Below are 21298 nucleotides of genomic sequence, written 5' to 3'. Positions count from 1 at the left end.
TCAAAAGCAGATGCTTAAAGGAAATTATTCAAGTGGATTGACCAGAGATGGGATTTGCTCATTACCTGCTTGGTTTCCTTAGATTCAATGCATTGCTATTTGTAGAGTCTGGAGCTTTCTTCATTTCGTGGTGAAGCTAAGACTTTTCTCTTTCAGGAAATTTGCAAAGTTGATTTGTTTCGTCCACCATTGACTTCATTGGGATAAAACGTAGGCTTTTTTTTAGGCTTTTCAAAGTCCAAAACATCAACTTCCAATCAGTGCACCTCAGCCCCATGCTATCTTGTACCTCAGAGGTGTAATAATGTCCTGAGTTTCCTTCCACCACCAACTATTGGAGTGTGGCATTGTCTACCATATTGCAAGCATCTAACAATCATTGCCCATAGATCTCAAATTATCTTAAATCCAAAAGCTCTGAAGTCCCTCTTATAAGTAAGTGGTATCATCAGGATTAAGTGAAAAACTACTTGGGTAAGAAAAAACATTTCATTTAACAATAGAAGTAGCAAAATGATGTGGGAAAAGAGCTGGCCTGAGAGTCAGGAAACACAGTTTTGGTCCTATCTCTGCCATCTAGTCCCTGTGTGACCTGGGAGAAATCATTTGACCTCATTTTTAGGTTATGACTGAGTTTCCAGAGTCTTAAGAATTTTCTGAAATGGACTGTGAATTTGGAAAACAAAATTTGCTTTGAAAACTTAATTTATTTTTGAACTTATTACTTTGTTTATAGCAGAGTTCCTGAGTTTTGTAGATACTGACCAGCAAAACAGTGATAGCTTATAAGTGTGATAGAGTTAGCATGTAGGTTCTCAGAGTAAACAGACTCTTCAAGTTGGCCTGGACCATAGAGGTCATTTTTACCTTATCTAAACCATGACTCCTATATGACAAAGTGGTTGGTCAGCCTCTTTTTGTCTTAAATATTTTGGTAAACTTACATTTTGAACCTCAGGTTTCTTTCTTGTAAAGTGAGGGGTTTAGGCTAGATGATCTCTGAGGTCCAGGCTCTAAATCTGCTGTATTGAGGGAAAATCTCCATCTACCTTTAACTATTTCAAATAATTGGTTTCCTTTATGATCCTATGTAATTTTATACATTTAAAAGCATAATTCTGAGAAGAGGTTCTTAGCTTTGCCAGTCTGCCAAAAGGGTTCAGAATACCAAAAAGGCTAAGAACTGCTTTAGGATACGGACTTTACTACTTCGTTTTCCAGTAGACACCAAGGAAAATCATATGAGGAAGCTACATTGAAAATAAGTTCTGTGAGATATGAGAGGACAGTCCCAACCTATTCTTTTGAGGAGATGGGAGGTTCAGATTTTGTGTGTGTGTGTGTGTGTGTGTGTGTGTGTGTATACACATATCAGTTGTGCTAATGTTATTTCTTTTTCCTTTTTTTTCTTAAAAATATTATGTTAATTAGTCTTTCACAACATGAGTATTGTGGAAGGGTTATACATAATGATACACATGTGGCATATGTTGAATTGCTTGACTTCTTAGGGAGGGTGGGTGGGAAGGGAAGAGGGGAGAGAATTTGGAACTCAAAGTTTTAAAAACAGATGTTCAAAAACAAACAAAAATGTTTTTGCATGCAACAAGAAAATAAGATACACAGGCAATGGGGTGTAAAAATTTATCTTGCCCTACAAGAAAGGAAGAGAAAAGGGGATGGGAGGGGAGTGGGGTGACAGAGGGGAGCGCTGACTGGGGAACAGGGCAACCAGAATATACGCCATCTTGGAGTGGAGGGGAGGGTAGAAATGGGGAGAAAATTTGTAATCCAAACTCTTGTGAAAATCAATGCTGAAAACTAAATATGTTAAATAAATTTAAAAAAAATTTAAAAAATTAAAAAAAAATTAAAAAAATAAAAAATATTATGTTATATGAGATAGTTCTTGGGGAGGGGGAACAATACTGGGAAAAATTATAATGATGTAAAAATAAAAAAAATATCCGTAAAAGCTTATTTAAAAAAAAAGATCTGTGATAGCTAGAAATTGGCAAAAAAAATCAAAATATTAGAATGCCTTTGGATACCCATATATTTTCTGTCTCACTTGTTAAAGATCTTAATCCTCTAAAAGAACCAGAGCTTTTTAAATTGATTTTATATAACAACCAACCTGATTCCATATATATCTGAAAATTTAACAGTGTTTCTTAATATCATTGTCATTAGATGATGTTAAACACCCGTATTACCATTAGCTTGACCATCATAAATTTAATGAACAGATGTAAGTCACAATATCTTTGTATTTCTGCTACGCAGTTAAAACAATATTATGAACCAAAACAAGACCTACTACCTCCGTTGAAACTAGAAGCATGTATTCTGGCCCAGGGAGATCAGATCTTTCTTCAGGAACCTCTGGTAAGATCTTTATGACTTTTTTTTTCAATTAACAAATATGAATTTTTTTCTCCCTTTTATGTCTCCCCTCCAAATTAAAAAGCAAAATAAAACCCTGGTTAAAAAAAATATGCAGTGACAGTGACAGATTCCTGCATTGGTCCTGTCTTAAAATATGTCTCATTCTGCATTTTGAATCCCTCACTTTTCTGTCAGGAGGTGGGTAACATACTTCCTCACCAGCCCTCTGGAATCACAGTTATTGCATTGATTGTTTGTCTTAACATTCTTCTTTATTACTTTTTGCCACCATTGTTTTCATTATTGAGCCTAGGCTCGTCCATCCACCAAGGACTCATTTTCCTACCAAAGTCTCACTCTAGCACTCCTAGGTCATATTTGTTCTTGCTTCTGGTGTTCTTCCTGCCTCCAAAGGTTGGTTTTACGTATGTACTCTTATCCTAGCTTTCCCAGGTGCTAATCCTGTCCATAGAAATGAGAAGTCAAGATGAAAATTGAAATAAACCCTCCAGAAGTTTTCTAGAGCCCACCAAAAGACATATCTACTTGTCATCTTACTGCATATTGACAACCTTTTCCAATGCACCACAAGTTGTCCTGAATCTGGAACCAGCTTCCTAGTATTGATCTTTTCAAGATATATCTTGGCCTAAATCTGTGTCCATAGAATGAAACCTATACCTCTGGGGACTAAGGGAGAGGTCATGTACCAGTGATATTTGTAGGAAGCCACAAAGGACATTTAATGTTGTACCGTGGTTTCCTTGTACTCATATAATGACTGAAATCATAGGCTTTGGATTCTAACACTGGATAGAATAGAAACACCATGCTGCTGTCTATTTAAATATGTTTGTTTAAAATTACAATAATTCACATTATTTTGACACCCTTTTAGGTGTGGATGCTAATAAATAATTTGCTTTGTAGACATAAACCTAATTAAGTAACACCAAGAAATCAGACTGAATGGTTTTTTTTCTTCTCCTTCAGGCTCACCTGTTGTGCTGTATCCAGCATTGTTTGGCATGGTACAGGAATAAAGTGATGCCCTCAGAGGAAGAGGAAGAGGAGGAAGAAGGATTCCAGCAAGACTTAGAAGATATGTTGGAGTCAATTACCAGTCGTATGATCAAGAGTGAGCTAGAAGACTTTGAGTTGGTAATTGATGTTTCTTCAGGAGTGCTATGACTTGGGTAATGGAAATATTTAACAATTTATTAATTTGTTCAATTTTGTCTTTCAGGATAAATCAGCAGATTTTTCTCAGGCCACTAGTGTTGGCATCAAGAATAATATCTATGCTCTCCTAGTAATGGGAGTGTGTGAGGTCCTGATCGAATATAATTTCAATATAGGCAATTTCAGGTAAAGAACAACTATGCTTATCCATTTATTGTTAATAGGGTATGTTGGTAAATAAGGATCTTAATTTTTGGTTTCAGTTGAACTCTTATCAACAGCACTCACTCTGTAGACCACAGAATGTATCCTTTTTTGATAGGTTCACAATCTAAAAATTTTCACTTTAGTTCTTTATATCATAGAGTTATGGAGTGTGCCGAATGGGTACGTAAATGTAGTTTTCCCCTTGTAACCTGGTAACAAGCCCTGAATTCAAGAGCTTCCTTTGATTTTAATGGAGACATTTTAGTTTATATTGATAGTGTTCCAGACAGATTTGTATGACTTGTGGGTGATTATGCTGTCTAATGAAGATGAAAACTAGTATCATTGGTCTTATCCTATGATCATATGAGTACAGACACAGTAGTTTAATGATTACCATTACTGCTTTTTCCCTTCCCACAGTAAAAATAAGTTTGAGGAGGTTCTGAGCCTATTTAAGTGTTACAGCAGACTCTCTGATATCCTCAAGGAGAAAGCTGGGAAAGGCAAGTCTACAATGGCGAATAAAACAGTTCGTAGTTTCCTGTCCATGAAATTTGTGTCTACTCTGCTTGTGGCTCTATTCAGGTAAAGGTCTCTCAACGTTATCGTCTGGGAAAGTTGTTGGGTGTTAATTTGTTTTCCGATAGGTTCTAAATTCTGTGAATTTGCCTGAAATCCCCCAGAAGAGCAGTGTAATTTTTGCGAGTATGTCAGCTTGTATGAAGCAACAGGATTTCTTAATAAGCTCATAGCTCTGTGGAGGAGGAGCTCTCCTGCTCATGCTTAGATTCACTAATATGACCCAAATCAACACCAATGTCTCTGTCAATTTCCCACATTTCTTATTCATTGTGTGTGCAACTCGGTCACAAAACCATTTACTTTGTGGAAGACAATACCAAATAAACCCTAATGAAATAATAGCTGTTGAATTGAGATATCTCAGGAAGATAAAAACATATGAGGGATGATGTAGGGATGAATTCCAGCCAACACCATAGTCAGAAGAAGTTATATAATAGAAAAAGAACTGGTTAAGCGGAAAAAAAATTTTAGTCTCTAAGAGTCAAGAGACCCAAGTTCAGATCTCATCTTTGCCTTTAATCCTCTAAGGTCCTCAGTTCCTTCTCACCTATAAAATAAAGGTGTTTCACCAAATGACTTCTAAAAACCCATCTGCTACTGACATTCTATAATGCAAATGCTATTGGAAAAACAACTCAAGTGATATGAGTTTATAACAAGAGAAGAAAGAAAAGTATGACAAAATGCATAGCAGATAAAAGCACCAGAAAGCAGATCAAGACTAAATTTAAAGAGCAAATGAATTAAAAGGGCAAAGTGAGGAGTATAGGGAAGGTAAGGCTGTTAGTACAAGAGAGTGGAGGTGACTTGAGAAATCATAGATCCTGAGCTACAAGATGGAGCACTGATCTCACAGGCCATCCTCAACAATGTCCAGATCTTCCTGACAGTCCAACTATTTTTTTTTCTTTAATTGATTAATTTTGCTTTGATATGGCACATGAACTTCAACAAACTCAGAGCTAACGCGCAACAAAGCACAGTCCCCCAAAGTTAAGCAAATAAATCTGCAAAACATCATGAAAGAATGGTTGTAATTAATAGTACATGTAACCCTACACTGAAGTAGTTTTCCTAATTAATAACTTTACACCTTTTTTAAAAAGTTTCCCTTTGGTTAAAATAGTGCGTGTTTAATTTTAATAAATTAATACTAGTGTCAATTGTATTCAATCTGAGTTTTGTTGGCATTAAAAATTGTCATTTGTATAGCTGTCCTTGTGTACGTTGTTTTAGTTCTTTTTTCTTCACTTCATAGAAATGTTCCCTTATTTCTTAGAATTACTCATATTCAAGAAATATCTGTTCTTTAGCAATAATATTCATTACATTTGTGTATCACAATCTGGCAACTCCCCAATCATCAGCCCAATTATTTTTCTTTTCTTTTTTCCCAATGGTTTTTAAAGTTAAGAATCTAGGTGATCCCAGTGCTAGAGAAATGTTTTAAATGTCAACAAGATGCTTCTTTTTTTCTACTTTAGAGATAGTTCCCAAGGCCACGAAGAAAGTTTATCTGTCCTGCGGTCCAGCAATGAGTTCATGCGATATGCTGTGAGTGTTGCCCTCCAGAAAGTGCAGCAGCTAGAGGAGACAGGACAAGTGGACGGTCCTGATGGTCAGAATCTGGACAGGATTTTCCAGAACCTCTGTGAAATCACTCGGTGAGTCACTGATCCCTCTGAACCCTTGCTTTCAATCTTTTATGGAAAAGGGCCTGAGACTAAAAAGGTTTTGATTCAGTTCAAAAAGCATTCAATAAGTACCTGCTATGAGTAGGGCCCTGTGCTAGGGACACAAAAACCAGAAAGAAACAATGCCTGCTCTCAAGAGGTTGATATTTTTTTTTACTGGGGCTAGGGCACAGGAGGGGAGAAGGGAGAAGAGAATGTGAACATAGAACCTGGCTGTGATAGGAGAAGCCTTTATGCCTGTGCCACTGTCATCTGTATCAGCGGGCATACGTGCACATAATCTTCTCTGCAGGGTCCTGCTGTGGAGGTATACTTCAATTCCCACTGCTGTGGAGGAGTCAGGAAAGAAGGAGAAGGGCAAGACCATCTCCCTCCTGTGCTTAGAGGCCTTGCAGAGGATCTTCCACACAGTGCAACAGTTCTTTCCTTCCAAGACCCATCAGTTCCTTAAGGCTCTTGGTAGGTACTTGAAATGTGAAGAAATAGGCTTGGACCCAACTTCTCTTTACTGCTGGCCTTTTGCTTGCAACCTTAGAAAACAACATCTTGAGCTGCTGAGGATGGTTCTGATTTGCTAAGGAGTGACATCTAGTGGTTGTTAAGCTGCATTAACTAAGCTGCATATAATTAGGAACAGTCATAGAAAAATTTAGTATGGTTTTTTTAAAAGCCTGCAGGATGTATGAGATAATTTTTGTAAAATTGTTACTGATAGCTGTTTTTTTTTATCACCTACATCCCTCCCATTCTTAGAAAGACATCTCACAGAATGAAAAAGAGAAAAACATACTACCTAACATTGAAAAAACCTGACATGTCCAGTGTTCTATAACCATAGTGGCCCCCCACCCCAACCCTTGCAAAGAAGGTGGGGAGGTACCTCCTTCTATCTCTTTTTTCAGTCATGCCCAACTCTTCGTGACCCCATTTGGGGGTCTTATAGGTATGAGGTGGTACCTCAGAGTTATTTCGATTTGCATTTTTCTAATCAATAGGGATTTAGAGCATTTTTTCATATGACTATAGAAAGCTTTGATTTCTTCATCTGAAAGCTAATGGCATTTGGTCTTAAAGTATCTTACATATCAGACCCTTATCAGATATATCTGATATAAAGATTTTCCCCTGGTCAGCTATTTTCCTTCTTATCTTCATTGCATTAATTTTGTTTATGGAAAAACTTTTGAATTTTGTGTAATTGAAATGATTTTTTAAAATCACTTTTGTAATCACCTTTTTAGTTAAGTATTCATCCCGTACCTGCTCTTATTCTCTCTCCTAGTTTTTAATGGTATGACCATTAATATTTAAAGCAGTACATCCATTTTATGCTTATTGGTGAAAGACATAACTTAATTTTTGCTGGCCTGCTTTCCAGATTTCCAAGCAGTTCTCTACATACAGGACCCTGGCCTGGGTAATTTGTATTTTCAGATTTGTTTCGCCCAGGGTTATTGAGCTAGTAATTTTTGATTCCTTTTTGTTTAGTCTGCTCCACTAATCTACATTTCTGTTTTTTAACTACTACTCAATGGTTTGGATGATTACTGCTTTACAATATAGCTTGAAGTCTGGAGGTGCTGTGGGTTGAGGGGTAGAGGTGGTGGAAATTAATCTTTTAAATCTGCCAGTGAACCCTGCTTGATGTCAAAAGTAGACCTATTTTGTCTAATAGGAAAAAAAAAGTGAATCCATATCAAAACATTTAGTTTCCTTTCCTAGATATCACCAATGAAGATGAAGGAGGAGGAGATGTTACTATCACCCAGAGAGCAACTTTCCAGATTAGGCAGTTTCAGGTGAGCAGCTTTGGGTAGGTCATCTTCAGTTTGGTTAAAAAATGATCAGTTGCTGCAGTAATGTTAGTGAATTGATTTGGCTCAAGCACTGAAAGTGGTTCTTGGGAGGAGAGATGGGAGTCCACAGCAGAAGCAGCTGACAAGAAGGGGAACCGTGGTATGTGTTTTCTTTTCTTGACGAAAAAGGCCAGAATTTTTTTTCTCTACATCACAGAATGAGCAACAGAACACATCTCTTAAGACAGGAAATGCAATTATACTGAGTGTCTTGGTGTCCCTCAGGGTTCTGTCCTGAGCCCTCCCTCTTCACCTTCTGTACTACTTCACTCAGTAATCTCATCACCTCCCATGGATTTAATTACCTTCTTTACGCAGAAGATTCTTAAATCTACCTCTCCTGCCCCACTTTCTCTGATGATCTCTTATCTTGCATCCCCACATGCCTTTCAGACCTCTCGAACTAGATGTCTAATAGACCTCTTAAAGTCAGTTTGTCCACAACAATGCATTATCTTTTCCCCAAAACTTTCACCTCCAACCTCCACCTATTTATGTTCCCTATTACAATAGAGGGCAACACCATCCTTCTGGAACCTCAGATTCACACCCTTGGAGTTATCCCTCACTGTCCCTCACCCCATGTCCCAGCTGTTACCAAGTCCGGTCAATTTCACCTTTGAAACATTTCCTAAATACCCTTCTCTCCTCTGACACTGCAGTGCCCAGGGTGCAGGCCCTCATCACGTCCTCATGCCTTGGTTACTGCAGTAGCCTGCTGGTGGGCCTGCTTGCTTCAGGTCTGTCCTCACTCCAATCCATTCTCCGTTCAGCCATTTTACTAACGTGGTTTTCCTAAAGTGTAAGTCTGATCATGTCAACCCATCTCCCACCCCCCACTCAGTAAATTCCAGCGGCTTCCTATTGCCTGCAGGAGCAGATACACAATTCTCTATTTGACATTCAAAGCCCTTTATAACCTAGCCCCCTCCTACCCCAGTCTGAATCTCTTTCCAGATCATTTCTCTCCCGGTCATCATACAGGACAGGATAACCTCCACCCCTCCTTTTTCAGCTTCATTCTGTCTTGTCTTCCCCCATTAGATTGTGAGCTCCTTGAGGGCAGGGACTTTTTGCCTCATTTTGTGTGCCCAGCACATTAACACAGTGCCTGCCACATAGTAGGACATCAGGTCCAGCTTCTTTATTTTATAGATGAAGAAAGTGAACTACAGAGAAGGTAAGTGACTTTTCCAAGGTCACACAAGTCTGAGACAGACTCGAACTGAAGGCTTCCTAGCTCCAAGCCTAGTACCTTGTGCGCTGTGTCGCCTGACTGCCTGGAAGCTTCAATCACACAAAGAAGAAGTATAGGGACTATCATTCTTTCTTTAAACTAAAATTATTTACCTATTAGGATCTGAGTAGTGTCCCTTTCCTTTGAATCCATAGGATGGTTAAAGTATCTCTATCACATCGGTTACCGCTTAGGTGTGGAAAACTATGTCTTAGTCCCAGACTAGAATTTCCTAAAACATTTTGTTGTTTATACCTCACATAAGCATTATATTTCTGGGATGTTGAAACTTATCAAAACTTCATTTGCTTTTAATCATTTCTCACCCTGCCACAGAAATCTCTGACTAAATTATTTCTCCCTTGTACCAGGTAGGAAGGACACTGTGGCACAGTAGATAGACTTGGCTTTGGAACCAGGAAGGCCTGGGTTCAAGTCCTACCTTTGACACACATTGGTTGTATGAACCTGGGCAAATCATTAACCTCTCATCATTCTAAGCAGTATTCTGAGACCGAGTTGGAGAGAAAGGGCCTGTCTGCATTGGGAGAGGTGGCTGTTTCCTCCTCCAGGAGCTTGTACCAGTGAAATCAAAGCTCTAGGATTGCTCTCTCTCTGTCTCTACAAGATAGACATATTTGTTAATAATCCTGTGAACTTTGTTCGCACAGAGATCTCTAGTGAATTTGCTCAGCAGCCAAGATGATGACTTCAATGGCAAAGAGGCCCTCCTGTTAGTTACTATTCTTTCCAGTTTGTCCAAGCTGCTGGATCCCTCCTCCCCTCAGGTACTGGCACTAAACTTTGAATTCTCAGGTTTGCTTTCCTCAGAAAAGATAATTTTTCATCATGAAAATAATCAGATATCCTGTTTTAGCATATTGTAAACTACCTATATTTGCTTCTGCCTTAGAGTTAACTTCCATTAATATAAGCTGCATGCTGTCTCAACCAGTTGTCCTGCCAAGCTGTGTATGTGAAAGCGTTCTGGCTTTGCTACTTAATACCTCTGTGACCTTGAACTAGTATGACTGGTCTGTTTCCTCTTCTATAAAATAGTGGAGTTTAACTAGATGATTTTGTAAAGTCTCTTCCAACTCTAGACTTACAAAGGTTTCTGATACTCCATGGTCAACTGGGCTCTTCTTTACCATGGCCCTCCTCCTGGAGTCAGTGTGAATAATATTACAGACTGGCAGGAAGATGACCAGAGCATTCTACAGGAGTCTTTGCCACCAGGCTGAGAGAGGAGCAGCATCAAGCAGGAGTGCTCGGAGCCATAGAGGAGAAGCGGGTGCTGGCAAAGACGGATCTGTATGTTGCTGCAGCTGAGAGAACCAGAAATGTCTTTGTTTTCTTGGCCTCTTTCATTGAGGGACATTCTACTTGGAAAACACAGAAATGAGGAGGGAGGAGGTTCTTACCAGATCCGAGGATGCTGTGTCCTTCAGGGACTTTCCTTCACTTGACGATAACAGGGAGTTGGAGGCACTTCAGGTCAGCCTGGGCCTTGTAGAAAGACTGTGTAGTGATTTCTGGCTTCTGAAAGAAATGCTCATGAGGTAAAAAGGACTGAAGGAGGAAAAGGACTTGAATGTGAAAGAGAAGGAATTTTGGGGCAATTTAGAGGGCTTTGCACTTAGGAAGAAGGTTAGAGATTGAATTTGGGGAAGGAAGAATGTAGAACTTGGAGAATTGTTGAATACCAACAACTGTAGCTGAAGGAAGTATGGAGGAGAGGGATCTGAGGAAAAGGGACTCGTAAATAAGGTGATTGGTCAGGTAAGAAAGGCATGTAAAAATATTGTTAAAAGAAGACCAGACTAAGTTGTTAAAAGCTGATAAAAGAGCAAATTATCTTTTACAAAAGATAATTTTTTTAAAGGGTGTAAATATGTTAATGAAATGCTAAGGATATAAGCTATTTAAAACCTATAAGCAGTTTGGGAACCCGAGGCTCTGTCAAGAAAGCAGGGTGAATTTTGTCGTGACTTGCATGAAAGGTGTGATGTTCGTATTTCTGCCATGGCCAAATAACTGCTATCTGTGTTCAAAGTGCAGGCTAGTCTCCTTCCTAAAAGAGAAGGTGAATATACGAGAGGACCATCTCTCCATGAGAAAAGATCTGAAGAAGCAAAGAGGAAATCTGATCTGTGTCAGGAAGATGGAAAATGGAAGAGTGTCACATAGGAAAAGAAAAAGAACCATTATATACTTGGAACTAAAAAAAAAATTTGAGAATGGGATTTGGATTTCTGGACCCTGGCTTAAAATATAGAATGACAGGCCCCCAAGCCAGAGCTGGAGCATACCTAACAAACACTGATAAGCATGTATTTGCCTGGTATCATCAGTGGAGTATCCTAGTGATCTGTATTTGGCCTTGTGCTTTTTAACATTTTTATCACTAACTTGGATAAAGGCGTAGATACTATGCTCATCAAATTAAATAATATTTGTAAAGTACTTTACATAGTGCCTGCACATAGGTGCTTAAGAAATGCTGCTTCTCTTCTTCTCCTTGACTTTGCTCACATTTTCAGATGACACAAAGCTGAGAGGAGTAACCAATCCACGGGATGAGAGTCAGGATCCAAAAGGATCTCGACAGGCTCAGGCAGGAGTGGCGAACCTGTGGCCTTGAGGCCGCAGGTTTCCTACCTAGAGTATTGGGCTGAATCCAGTAAGACAAGATTCAGTAAGGATAAATGTAAAGACTTGTACTTGGGTACAAAAAAATCAAATATAAGATAGGGAAGGCATGGTTAGATAGCACTTGTTATGGAAAAAATTTTGTGACTACAAGGTCACTACATGTCAGCAGCATGGAATAGCAGCCAAAACTAATACAATCTTGGGCTGCATGAATAGGGGCACAGCTTCCAGAAATAGGGAGGCAGAGACAGAGAAGAAAAGAGGGCCCCAGACAGAGCCCTGGGGTACACTCAGAGTTAGAGACTGTGATATGGATGATGGAAGCCAGACAGCAAAGGACTGAGAAGGGGCAGAGAAGAAGTAGTCATGGCAATGAGTATAAAACAGTGGTTCTTAACTTGGGATCTGTGACCTTTAAAAAAAGTTTAACATTTTAGGGCAGCTAGGTGGCACAGTGAGTAGAGCACCGGCCCTGGAGTCAGGAGGACCTGAGTTCAAATTCAGCCTCAGACATTTGACACACTTACTAGCTGTGTGACCTTGGGCAATTGCTCTGCCCTCCTCCCTCCAAAAAAATTGTTTTTAACATTTTGATAACTGCATTTCAAGGTAACTGGTTTCATTTCTAATCCTAGATGTTTCATTTTGTACATTTTAAAAGCTCATTCAGAGAAGGGGTCCATAGGTTTCCCACACCTAAAAGTTAAGAACCAACTCTTGTGGTGGCTGGTTTCTTCTAAGAGTTTGACTGAGAAATGGAGTGGAGATAAAGGATGATAGGTTGAAGGCGTAGTAGGATCCAGAGAGGATTTTACAAGAATTTAGCTGTAGAGAATCCCTTTCTTTTGGGCTTTTGATGGATATCCTCCATGACAGTGGCAGACACTTTTGGCAAGTATACTTCTCCCCGTTTTATGGACCACTTGAGATTAACAATCAGAAGATCACTGAACAAAGTTCTCTTCTGTTCTTACATCGCTCAAGACATAAGAATTAGAAGGGAGTTCACTGAGAAAAAAATCTTTGCAGTAGAAGGTCTAATATCTAAGACATGGGGAAATTTTACACACACACACACACACACACACACACACACACACACACACACGAAAACGAGAGCCATTCCCCAATAGATAAGTTTTCAGAGAATATGGACCAGTATTTCTCAAAAGAAGCAGTACAAGCTATCAAAAATCATATTTTAAAATGTTCTAAATCACTAATATTAAGGGAAATGTAAATTAAAATGGTGAAGTTCTACCTCACACCCATCATATTGGCAAAGATGACAAAAAAGAAAAATGACAGTTGTTGGAGGGAATGTGGGAGAACAAGTATCCTAATGTACATAAATTGTTGTAGCCATTCTCATAGAAAACACTTTGGAGCTATCCAAAAAAAGACATTAAACTTTCTGTATTTTTTGACCCACTGATGCCAATACTAGGCCTGTACCCCAAAAAGATCATAGAGGGAGAGGACCCATACGTACAAAAATATTTATAGCAATACTACATTTTGTGGCAAAGAACTAGAAACTAAAGGGTTGCTAAGCTACTTGAGAAGAGCTGAAAAAAATTATAAATGTAGTGGAATATTATGTCAGAAGAAATGACAACAAAGGATGGATTCGGAGATATCTAGGAAGACTTCTATGAAACGATGCAAGAAGAACAATTTATACAATGACTATAACATTTAAAGGAAAAAAAACTTTAGAAGACTAAACTTTGATCAACGTAACGACCAACCACGATTCAAGAAGACCTCTTGCCAAAGGCGATAAACTAGAGCTGCAGAAGGAGACACAGATTTTCAGACACGGCCAGTGTATGGATTCTGTTTTGTTGTTGTTGTTAACCAGTTTTACTTGTTAGAAGAGAAGGCTTTGGAGGGGGAACTGTGGAATGGAGACGGGGGATAATAAGAATGCTGGGGGGAAATCAATGCATTATTTAAAAATTCATCTACGAGCTCAGAGGCAGACAGACACGCACAACAGTTTTGGAAATACTGTGATGAATTTGGTAATTACTTTTTTTTTAAATGTGCTTAACAGATTTTTGTTGTTGCTGTTTCATATCCTTTCCCTTTCTGCCCCCTCCCCCCCAGATAGTTTTGATTACATGAAATGGAAAATATTTTCCATGAACAAAATCAGTGCAGCTAGGGTACAATGGGAAACTATTCCCCACAGAACCTGGTACTAGCATTCATCACATATGTAAATTTAATAACTCCTATTAGGAGACGGCAGGAAGATCAGTAAATTTTAATCCCTGACAGGATGGCAGGTCTTGAATCTAAGTCAAGCACAAAATCATTCTGAAAGAAGTCCTTGATTGCAGACTTTTGAATTAATTTCATGGGGATACTAGAGCAAAATTGTAATGGATTTGTACCCAAGTTATTGGCAAATCATTTGCTTAGAGTTGGAAATAAATGCCCAGTGGCCGTTTATTTTTGACAGTACTTGGAACCCATTTTTTTGTGTCACTAACATATGAGTGATGATCCTTCTACTTTGGTACAGCTTATTCAGATGCTCTCCTGGACAGTCAAGATGTGCAAGGAAAACAGTCTGGGTATGTGCTTTTCTCTTTATGCCATATATAAGCCATTGTCATCAAATAGCATTTAGTAAAACAAATATTCTTTGATGCTAGGACTATACTAGTCCTCTGTTGGTTTGGTGACTTTGTTCTATCATTATAGTAGATAACTGCCTTCTCTTATCTGGCTTAAGAGAGATGTACAGATAGTTAAAACAAGTTTGTTTTGGGCTAGAGTATGGTAGGACAGACTACAACTGGGGTAGGGAACCTGCAGCAAGGCCACCTGTAGCTGTCTAGGTCATTGGGTGTGGCCTTTGGACAGGTTTACAGAACAAATCCTTTTATTAAGGGGATTTATTCTGTGAAGTTTGGATTCAGTCAAAGGGCTGCACTTGAGGACCTAGAGGGCCACATGTGGCCTCACCGTAGGTTCCCCACCCCTGGACCAGTGTGATCTGACCAGCTCTGTTTAGTTGTTTCCCTACTTTTCTTGGAATAGGCCAAAATGGGCTTACTGGCCTGTAACTTGATCATTGATTCCTATTTCCTTTCATTTCTTAGAGGATGCCTCATTTTGCAAGGGCCTGATGAACCTGCTCTTCAGCCTCCATGTTCTGTGCAAGAGTCCTGTTAGCCTACTACGTGACCTGTCCCAAGATATCCATGGGCAGCTTGGAGATCTAGACCAGGTACTACAGAGTGTTCTGAATGCTCCAGGCCTGAGGTTGGAAGCCTGGGAGCCAAGAGTCTTTTCTGATCTAAAAAGATATCCTCTGTGCTGATGACTCTTACTCTTTCCTCTTCCCCAGGATATAGAGGTAGAAAAACCAAACCACTTCGCAATGGTGAACCTAAGAACCGCAGCTCCCACCGTTTGTGTAAGCGTTGCTACCACAGTTATGTGGATTATCATTCACTGCATACTAGAAGTAACCAAGAACAAATTAGAGTAGTTGAAACCCATGGGCCTGGCTCCCATGCCTCCAAGTTCCCTGTCTCAGCTGCGGACTACACACCACATCACCAAGTCACTTTTTCTTTTGTAGTTACAGGTTCTCAGTCAGGCTGAAAAGGTCTTAGAAGACGTAGACTGGCTGATCACCAAGCTTAAGGGATATCTTGGCCATGAGACACCGTCAGGTAAGGGCTCATTCACATGAAGGTACGTGAAAATAGTTTGGAACTGAGACTAGAAGGGGAATTTTTGAAGTAGAATTAGTATAACTTTATGTCGGTGTGGTATTTATTGCTGGTAAACTACAAACTTATTTTCACTAGACTCATGCTAAAGTAGAAGGGCTTTGAGTACATCGCTCTTAATTTTTAACTCTACTAAAGCTATGTTGCGTTTACATTTGCTGATGTTTTCTCCTTTCAGAGGAGGCTTCTCAGGAAGTCTCACTAAACCAGGCCCTCGAGAAGGCAGCTATCCTGCAGCTTGGGACTCTGCTCACAGCTTTCCATGAGCTGGTGCAGACAGCACTCCCATCAGGCAGCTGTGTGGACAGCCTGCTAAGGAACCTCAGCAAAATCTACACCATACTTACAGCCCTTGTTAAATATGTGAGTAATTAATAGAGAAGTTATGCTAAGTTTGTTCTACCATGGCTACCAGCCCAGAACAATAGAGTCCACTTCCAAATTCACATGATAAAACTTCAACAAACCAGGTTGGCCTTGTTCCAAGGTCTTACAGTAGTCATTGGTTTGGTCTTACTTGGGACAGGGCTCTCCAGCATTACCTAACAGCCCAGCCCAGTTAGATAAGCAGATATATCCCCATGTTTTCAGATGAGGAAACGGAAGCTTGGAGTGGTTAAGTGACTTGCCCAAGGTCATGCCACTAGTGAGTAATGATTCTAGCATTAGAACCCAAGTCTCCTGACTTCTGCAGAGGCAGAAGGACTTGAGTTCAAATGCACAGAGTTGGGAGATGACAGGTCATGTAGGTGAAACAGCAAGTAGGCCAGTTTGGCTGGAGCATATAGTGTGTGAAAGGGAATAATGTGTAATCAGCCTGAAAGGATGGGTTAGAGCCAGATTCTGACGGGCTTTAAATACTAAATGGAGAATCTTTTTTCTTCTCAATTTAAACACCAAAAAAGAAGCATTTCCAAACACAGCAGAATACAAAAAGAAGACATATCTATAACTATGAATCTATTTCTATTTCACACTACTTGCTTTTTTAAAAAAAAGTATAAACTTTACACATTACTTTCAAAACTGTACTGCTTGTCTGTGCTTCTTTCTGAATTTTTTGTTTGCCTCTGTGCATTTTTTTCAATCAGCAAAAATCCCTCTTCTCTCCCACCTCCCAAACTACTCCTCCCATTAAAAATGAAAAAGCAACAAAACCTCTGCTTACAAATGTATTAGTCAAACAAAACCAACTTTAATGTCCAAAATAAATGTATCTCACCCAGCACTGTGTCTTTCACCTTTTTTTTCATAAGGTGGGTGGCATAGTTCATCATTAGTCCTCTAGTTTCATGGTTGATCACTATGCTGATCAGATACCTTAATTCTTTCAAAGTTGTTTGTCTTTATCATATTGTTGTCATTGTATAAATTGTTCTCCGAGTTCTGTTCACTATCAGTTAATTTAAGTCTTCCCAGATTTTTCTGAAACCACCCATTCCATCATTTCTTAAAGCACAGTAGTGTTCCATTCCATTCATATACCATAACTTGTTCACTTAACAAGTTAAAATATTTCCAACTTTATGGGTATACTCTCAAATATTACGTTCTTTGCTACTTCAAAAAGCGATAAATATTTTTGTACATTCTCCGTTAATTTTGGAATAATTTCTTCATCTACCCTTCCTTTAATTCCTCCTTCTCCCCTCTCCCTTCTGTTTCCCTGTTGAGTTAAATGTTACTTGTGACCTTTCCTTCCTCATCCCTACTTATGTCCTTGTTGAGTTTGATGTATTTCTACTGCAAAATGTGTCCAATTCTCTGTTTCAGATAAGAGGGGAGTTCCTCTGATTCCCATTCCCCCTCATCTCTTCCTCCGTTTGTATATTCTTATGCACTCCACTTATGAGAAATAACAAATTCTACTCACCTCTTCCTCCCTTCCACTTTTTTAACTTCCTTTCCCTTTCCCCTCTTCAGATTCTTGGAAGAGAACCAATTTACCCCCAGGACCTCTTTTTCTTGTTTAAGATATCCTTGAAAGATAATAAGGTTCTGGAGGGATACTTATTTCTTCTCCTCATATTACCATGTTAGAAATACATCATTGTACAACTTCTTCCAATTACTCAGATAAATTTTCCTTTCTAGGTTTCTCTTGACTCTTGTATTTGTATTTCAGAATTCCCACTCAGCTCTGGTTTTTGATTCAGAGATGTGTGAAAGTCCTCTATTCCCTTGAGGTACATTTTTTCCCTTTAGGATTATATTCAGTTTTGCCAGGTAAAATATTTTTGGTTGTAAGCCTTTCTGTTTTGCTTTTTGAAATATTGTATTCCAAGAGCTCCCCTGGATTTTAGTAGAAGCTTCAGTGTTTCATGTGACCTTTACTGTAATTGAACTGCTTCTTTATGTTTCCAGTATTTTTTCTTTGATGTGGAAGGCTCTGGATATTGGCTGTGACATTGCTAGAACATTTTCTTTGGTGGTTATTTTCAAGAGGTGATCCGTGAATTATTTCTAGCTTTACTTTGCCCTCTGGTTCTAGTAGATCTTGGCAGTTTCAATTTATGATTATTTTAAATATAGTGTCCAGGCTTTTGTTTTGTAAACATGGTTTTCAGGCAGTCCAGCAACTCAAATTTTCTATCCTTGACTCGTTTTCCAGGTCATTTGTTTTTGATATCAGATATCTTGTATCTTCTCCAGTTTTCTTTTTCATTTTTACTGTTTCATGCTGTATTTGGTCTGTTCTGGTTTTTAGGGATTCCATTTCTTAGATAAGAACTTTTTACTACTTACCAATTTTTTTCCAGGCAACTTATTCTTCCACTTTTTATCTGAAGTGCTTTTATTTCATTTATCTCTTGCTTTGTTCCTTCTAAGTATTTGTGGATTTCTTGGGTAAAATCTGTTTTTTTTTCCTTTGAGTTTCTCATTGCAATTTTAGGGAATCAATTTGCAATAATGTTTGATGCTGGTTGATGTTTTCTTTGATTACTGATCTCTCTTCTAGCTTTAGTTCTTGAATTGGGGTAAGATTGTCTCCCTACCCCACTTTTCGGTAGACTATTTGGCTCTGCTTGGTCTCACTCTGGGTTTCCATGCTGACCTCCACCTCCTGATGTTCAGCACCCTTCTGAATCGTTGACGTTCAGAGTGCCATATATTTAGGGCCCTCTCTGCTATATCAGGACAGTGTTAGGGACCTCAGAGCTGCTGGGCCTGAACTGTCTCAGTTCAAGTGCTACCACACCATTACTGGGATTTTCAAGGTCTCTCCCCTGGCATTTTCTTAGGGGCCCCCTCTGCTCTTGCCTCTGGACACAGCCTTGCAGACTACAGGTGTTCTATCTATGGTCAATTTGGGAGGTACTGGCCTAGGCTTTGTTTGGGGTGGGGGTAGGGAGTGGGACAGGGAACATTTAGAATGTAGGCTAATTCAGAGCAGGGGCAACATTTTTATCTTGCTTTTGTTTATATTCTCAGCACTTAATGCAGTGCCTAGCAGGCTGTATGTGCTTAATAAATGTTTTCTGACTTGGTGACTTGCCTATAGTCAGGATTCAACCCATACCCTCCTTCCACCACAATGACTTTTACTCTTAGGTAAGGAAAGCTGAAACAAGATTTTCTTTTCTGTCAGTATCTCCAGGTTTGCCGTAGCTCAGGAGGAATTCCTACCCGGATGGAAAAACTGGTATGTTTGCCTTTCTGGAGGGAGGGAAAGGAGAGGTTTTATTTGTAATGCAATCATTATATTTCTGCTTTGCAGGTTAAACTCTCAGGCTCCCATCTGACACCCCAGTGCTATGCCTTTATCTCTTATGTGCAGGTAAGAGGAACAAAAATTAATTTTGAGTAATTAATCGATTCCTAGGTACTAGAGCAGAGTAGGGACTATGGAGTTGAGATCTACAATGTATGAAGTATCCAAAAAGGATTTCTTCCCTGTGCACAGAAGGAAAGTTAGAGGCTACTACTGATAGAAGCCAAATGTTTTACCAGGTTTGCAGCAAACAGTCTCTATTCTACTGCTGAGCATTCTAGTAGCTCCCAGAAGAGACAGACTCTAGGTTAGAAGCTTTTGAAGAAAATAGACATTTCTCTGCATTCATACAATTTTTACCCAGGCATTTCCTGTCTAGTATTTGGGGCAGGAAATGAATATGCACTTGGGATTGGGGACTTGGTAATCCTGAGACTGCTATGAGAAGCCTATTGGGAATATGAACAAAGGAGCAGTGAGGACAGAAATATGGTGGCAGAACTACCTGTCAGAGGACAGCATCACTGCTAATGAAATGGATCTAACAAATAGACGTGGGCTTTTTTCCTCAGTTCAGTTGAATAGAGAGCCCTTTCTCTGCAACCTCTGAATTCTCATGGGGTGAGGCCTGTAGGGACAACCTAATGGGCCTCTTGCTTTCAATTCCTTTAGAACATCCAGAATGAAAGCCTAAGCTTTGCAGGAGAGAAGAAAAAGGAGAAAGCTGCTGCAGTCACCACAGCCATGGTGAGCTTATACCATGAGTTTTAAATCTGTGTGACACAATTCATTGGTTCATTCAGTACTCAAGCATTTTGCAAAGACCTAACTTGTATTGAGACTTTTTGTTCAATTGAAATATCTTAATTTGGGGTTAAAAATTTTTGCCAAAAAACTTAGGTGTTAATTTTTGTGCAGAAAGGGCAAAGGGGTATGAGCTCTATATGTGGGTCTGTGTAAAATGGCCATCAAAGATCCTCTCTTCCAGCCTTCTCTCCCAACATTCGCATTATCTAGATGAGGAAACACAGAGAAATAATATGCCCTCAGATCAGAGGTTCAATTTGAATACAGGCCTCCTTACTTCAAATCTAGGGCTCTTTGCCCTGTACCATTGGGGAAGGCTGGTCAGGGAGAAATGCAATAATTTGCTACTACACATGAAGCCTAAAGAATATGGAATCCCTGTAAAGCAAATGTATCTGTGGAACTGGAAAAGGTAGCACCAGTACTGAAGAAGCTTTAATTCTAACAGCCATAGGAAATAACCAGAGACATTTTCAAATGATAAAGTGCACCTACTACAACCCATTCTTCAAGAGCAAATCACTTTTGGAGTAGTATTTTGAAAAATTCGCTTTGATACATGTTAGGCCTAGGATGGCTTGGTGAACCCTGAACTCATCTACAAGGTTTACAATTCCGCTTGGTTAAAGAAGCTTAGTTGGTATCTGAGGTAGTATCAACTCCCACTATTCCTGTATGATAACAGACTCATAATGGGCTACAGGACTCATAAGCCATGAAAATGTGGTTTTAATATTTGTTTTCTCTTTCCCTTATAGGCGAGAGTCCTTCGGGAGACCAAACCAATTCCTAACCTGATCTTTGCCATTGAACAATATGAGAAATTTCTCATCCACCTTTCTAAGAAGTCCAAGGTAATTCACAATCTGAGTGTTTATTTCAAACAAAACAACATTTAAAACAAACTGGGCAGATGATTATAGCATTTATATAATCCTTTCAAGGTTTGCAAAGTGCTTGACAAATATTATTTTATCCTCACAACAATCCTGGGAGGTATTATACCCATTTTACAGATAAGTGAACTGAGGCAGAGGTGCACACTCACCCATAGTCACAAACTATTAGTGTCTGAAGCTGTATTTGAACTCAGGTCTTCTTGAATCTAGGTCCAAGACTCCATCCTTCACAAGAAGGAAGTGAAAGATCAATAATGCTATACATAGAACATGATTTAAGATGCTTCAGAGGAGAGATCACATACCTAATGAAAAAAT

General features: G+C 39.2%; 1 protein-coding gene across 2 annotated transcripts in view; it reads left to right on the top strand.

Moving 5' to 3' along the window:
- The window catches only part of FANCI (FA complementation group I), a 49802-nt gene that overhangs the window by 27586 nt on the left and 918 nt on the right, over nucleotides 1–21298 (top strand). Inside the window, exons 19-35 of one of the 2 annotated variants that reach the window (XM_036734814.1) lie at nucleotides 2287–2388; nucleotides 3382–3549; nucleotides 3635–3756; nucleotides 4201–4365; nucleotides 5850–6029; nucleotides 6352–6518; nucleotides 7782–7858; nucleotides 9824–9940; nucleotides 14341–14392; nucleotides 14924–15051; nucleotides 15172–15240; nucleotides 15409–15502; nucleotides 15741–15925; nucleotides 19152–19205; nucleotides 19281–19340; nucleotides 19947–20021; nucleotides 20840–20935. In XM_036734814.1, coding sequence (XP_036590709.1) covers nucleotides 2287–2388; nucleotides 3382–3549; nucleotides 3635–3756; nucleotides 4201–4365; nucleotides 5850–6029; nucleotides 6352–6518; nucleotides 7782–7858; nucleotides 9824–9940; nucleotides 14341–14392; nucleotides 14924–15051; nucleotides 15172–15240; nucleotides 15409–15502; nucleotides 15741–15925; nucleotides 19152–19205; nucleotides 19281–19340; nucleotides 19947–20021; nucleotides 20840–20935 — 1911 coding nt within the window. The remainder of the gene's footprint in view (nucleotides 1–2286; nucleotides 2389–3381; nucleotides 3550–3634; nucleotides 3757–4200; nucleotides 4366–5849; nucleotides 6030–6351; nucleotides 6519–7781; nucleotides 7859–9823; nucleotides 9941–14340; nucleotides 14393–14923; nucleotides 15052–15171; nucleotides 15241–15408; nucleotides 15503–15740; nucleotides 15926–19151; nucleotides 19206–19280; nucleotides 19341–19946; nucleotides 20022–20839; nucleotides 20936–21298) is intronic. The other variant, XM_036734815.1, reaches the window with a different exon arrangement.

Source organism: Trichosurus vulpecula, chromosome 8 (genome assembly GCF_011100635.1).
Source record: "Trichosurus vulpecula isolate mTriVul1 chromosome 8, mTriVul1.pri, whole genome shotgun sequence".
Taxonomy (NCBI): Eukaryota; Metazoa; Chordata; class Mammalia; order Diprotodontia; family Phalangeridae; genus Trichosurus; species Trichosurus vulpecula.
Note: the sequence above shows the minus strand (reverse complement) of the source record. Positions and strands in the feature narration are given on the sequence as shown.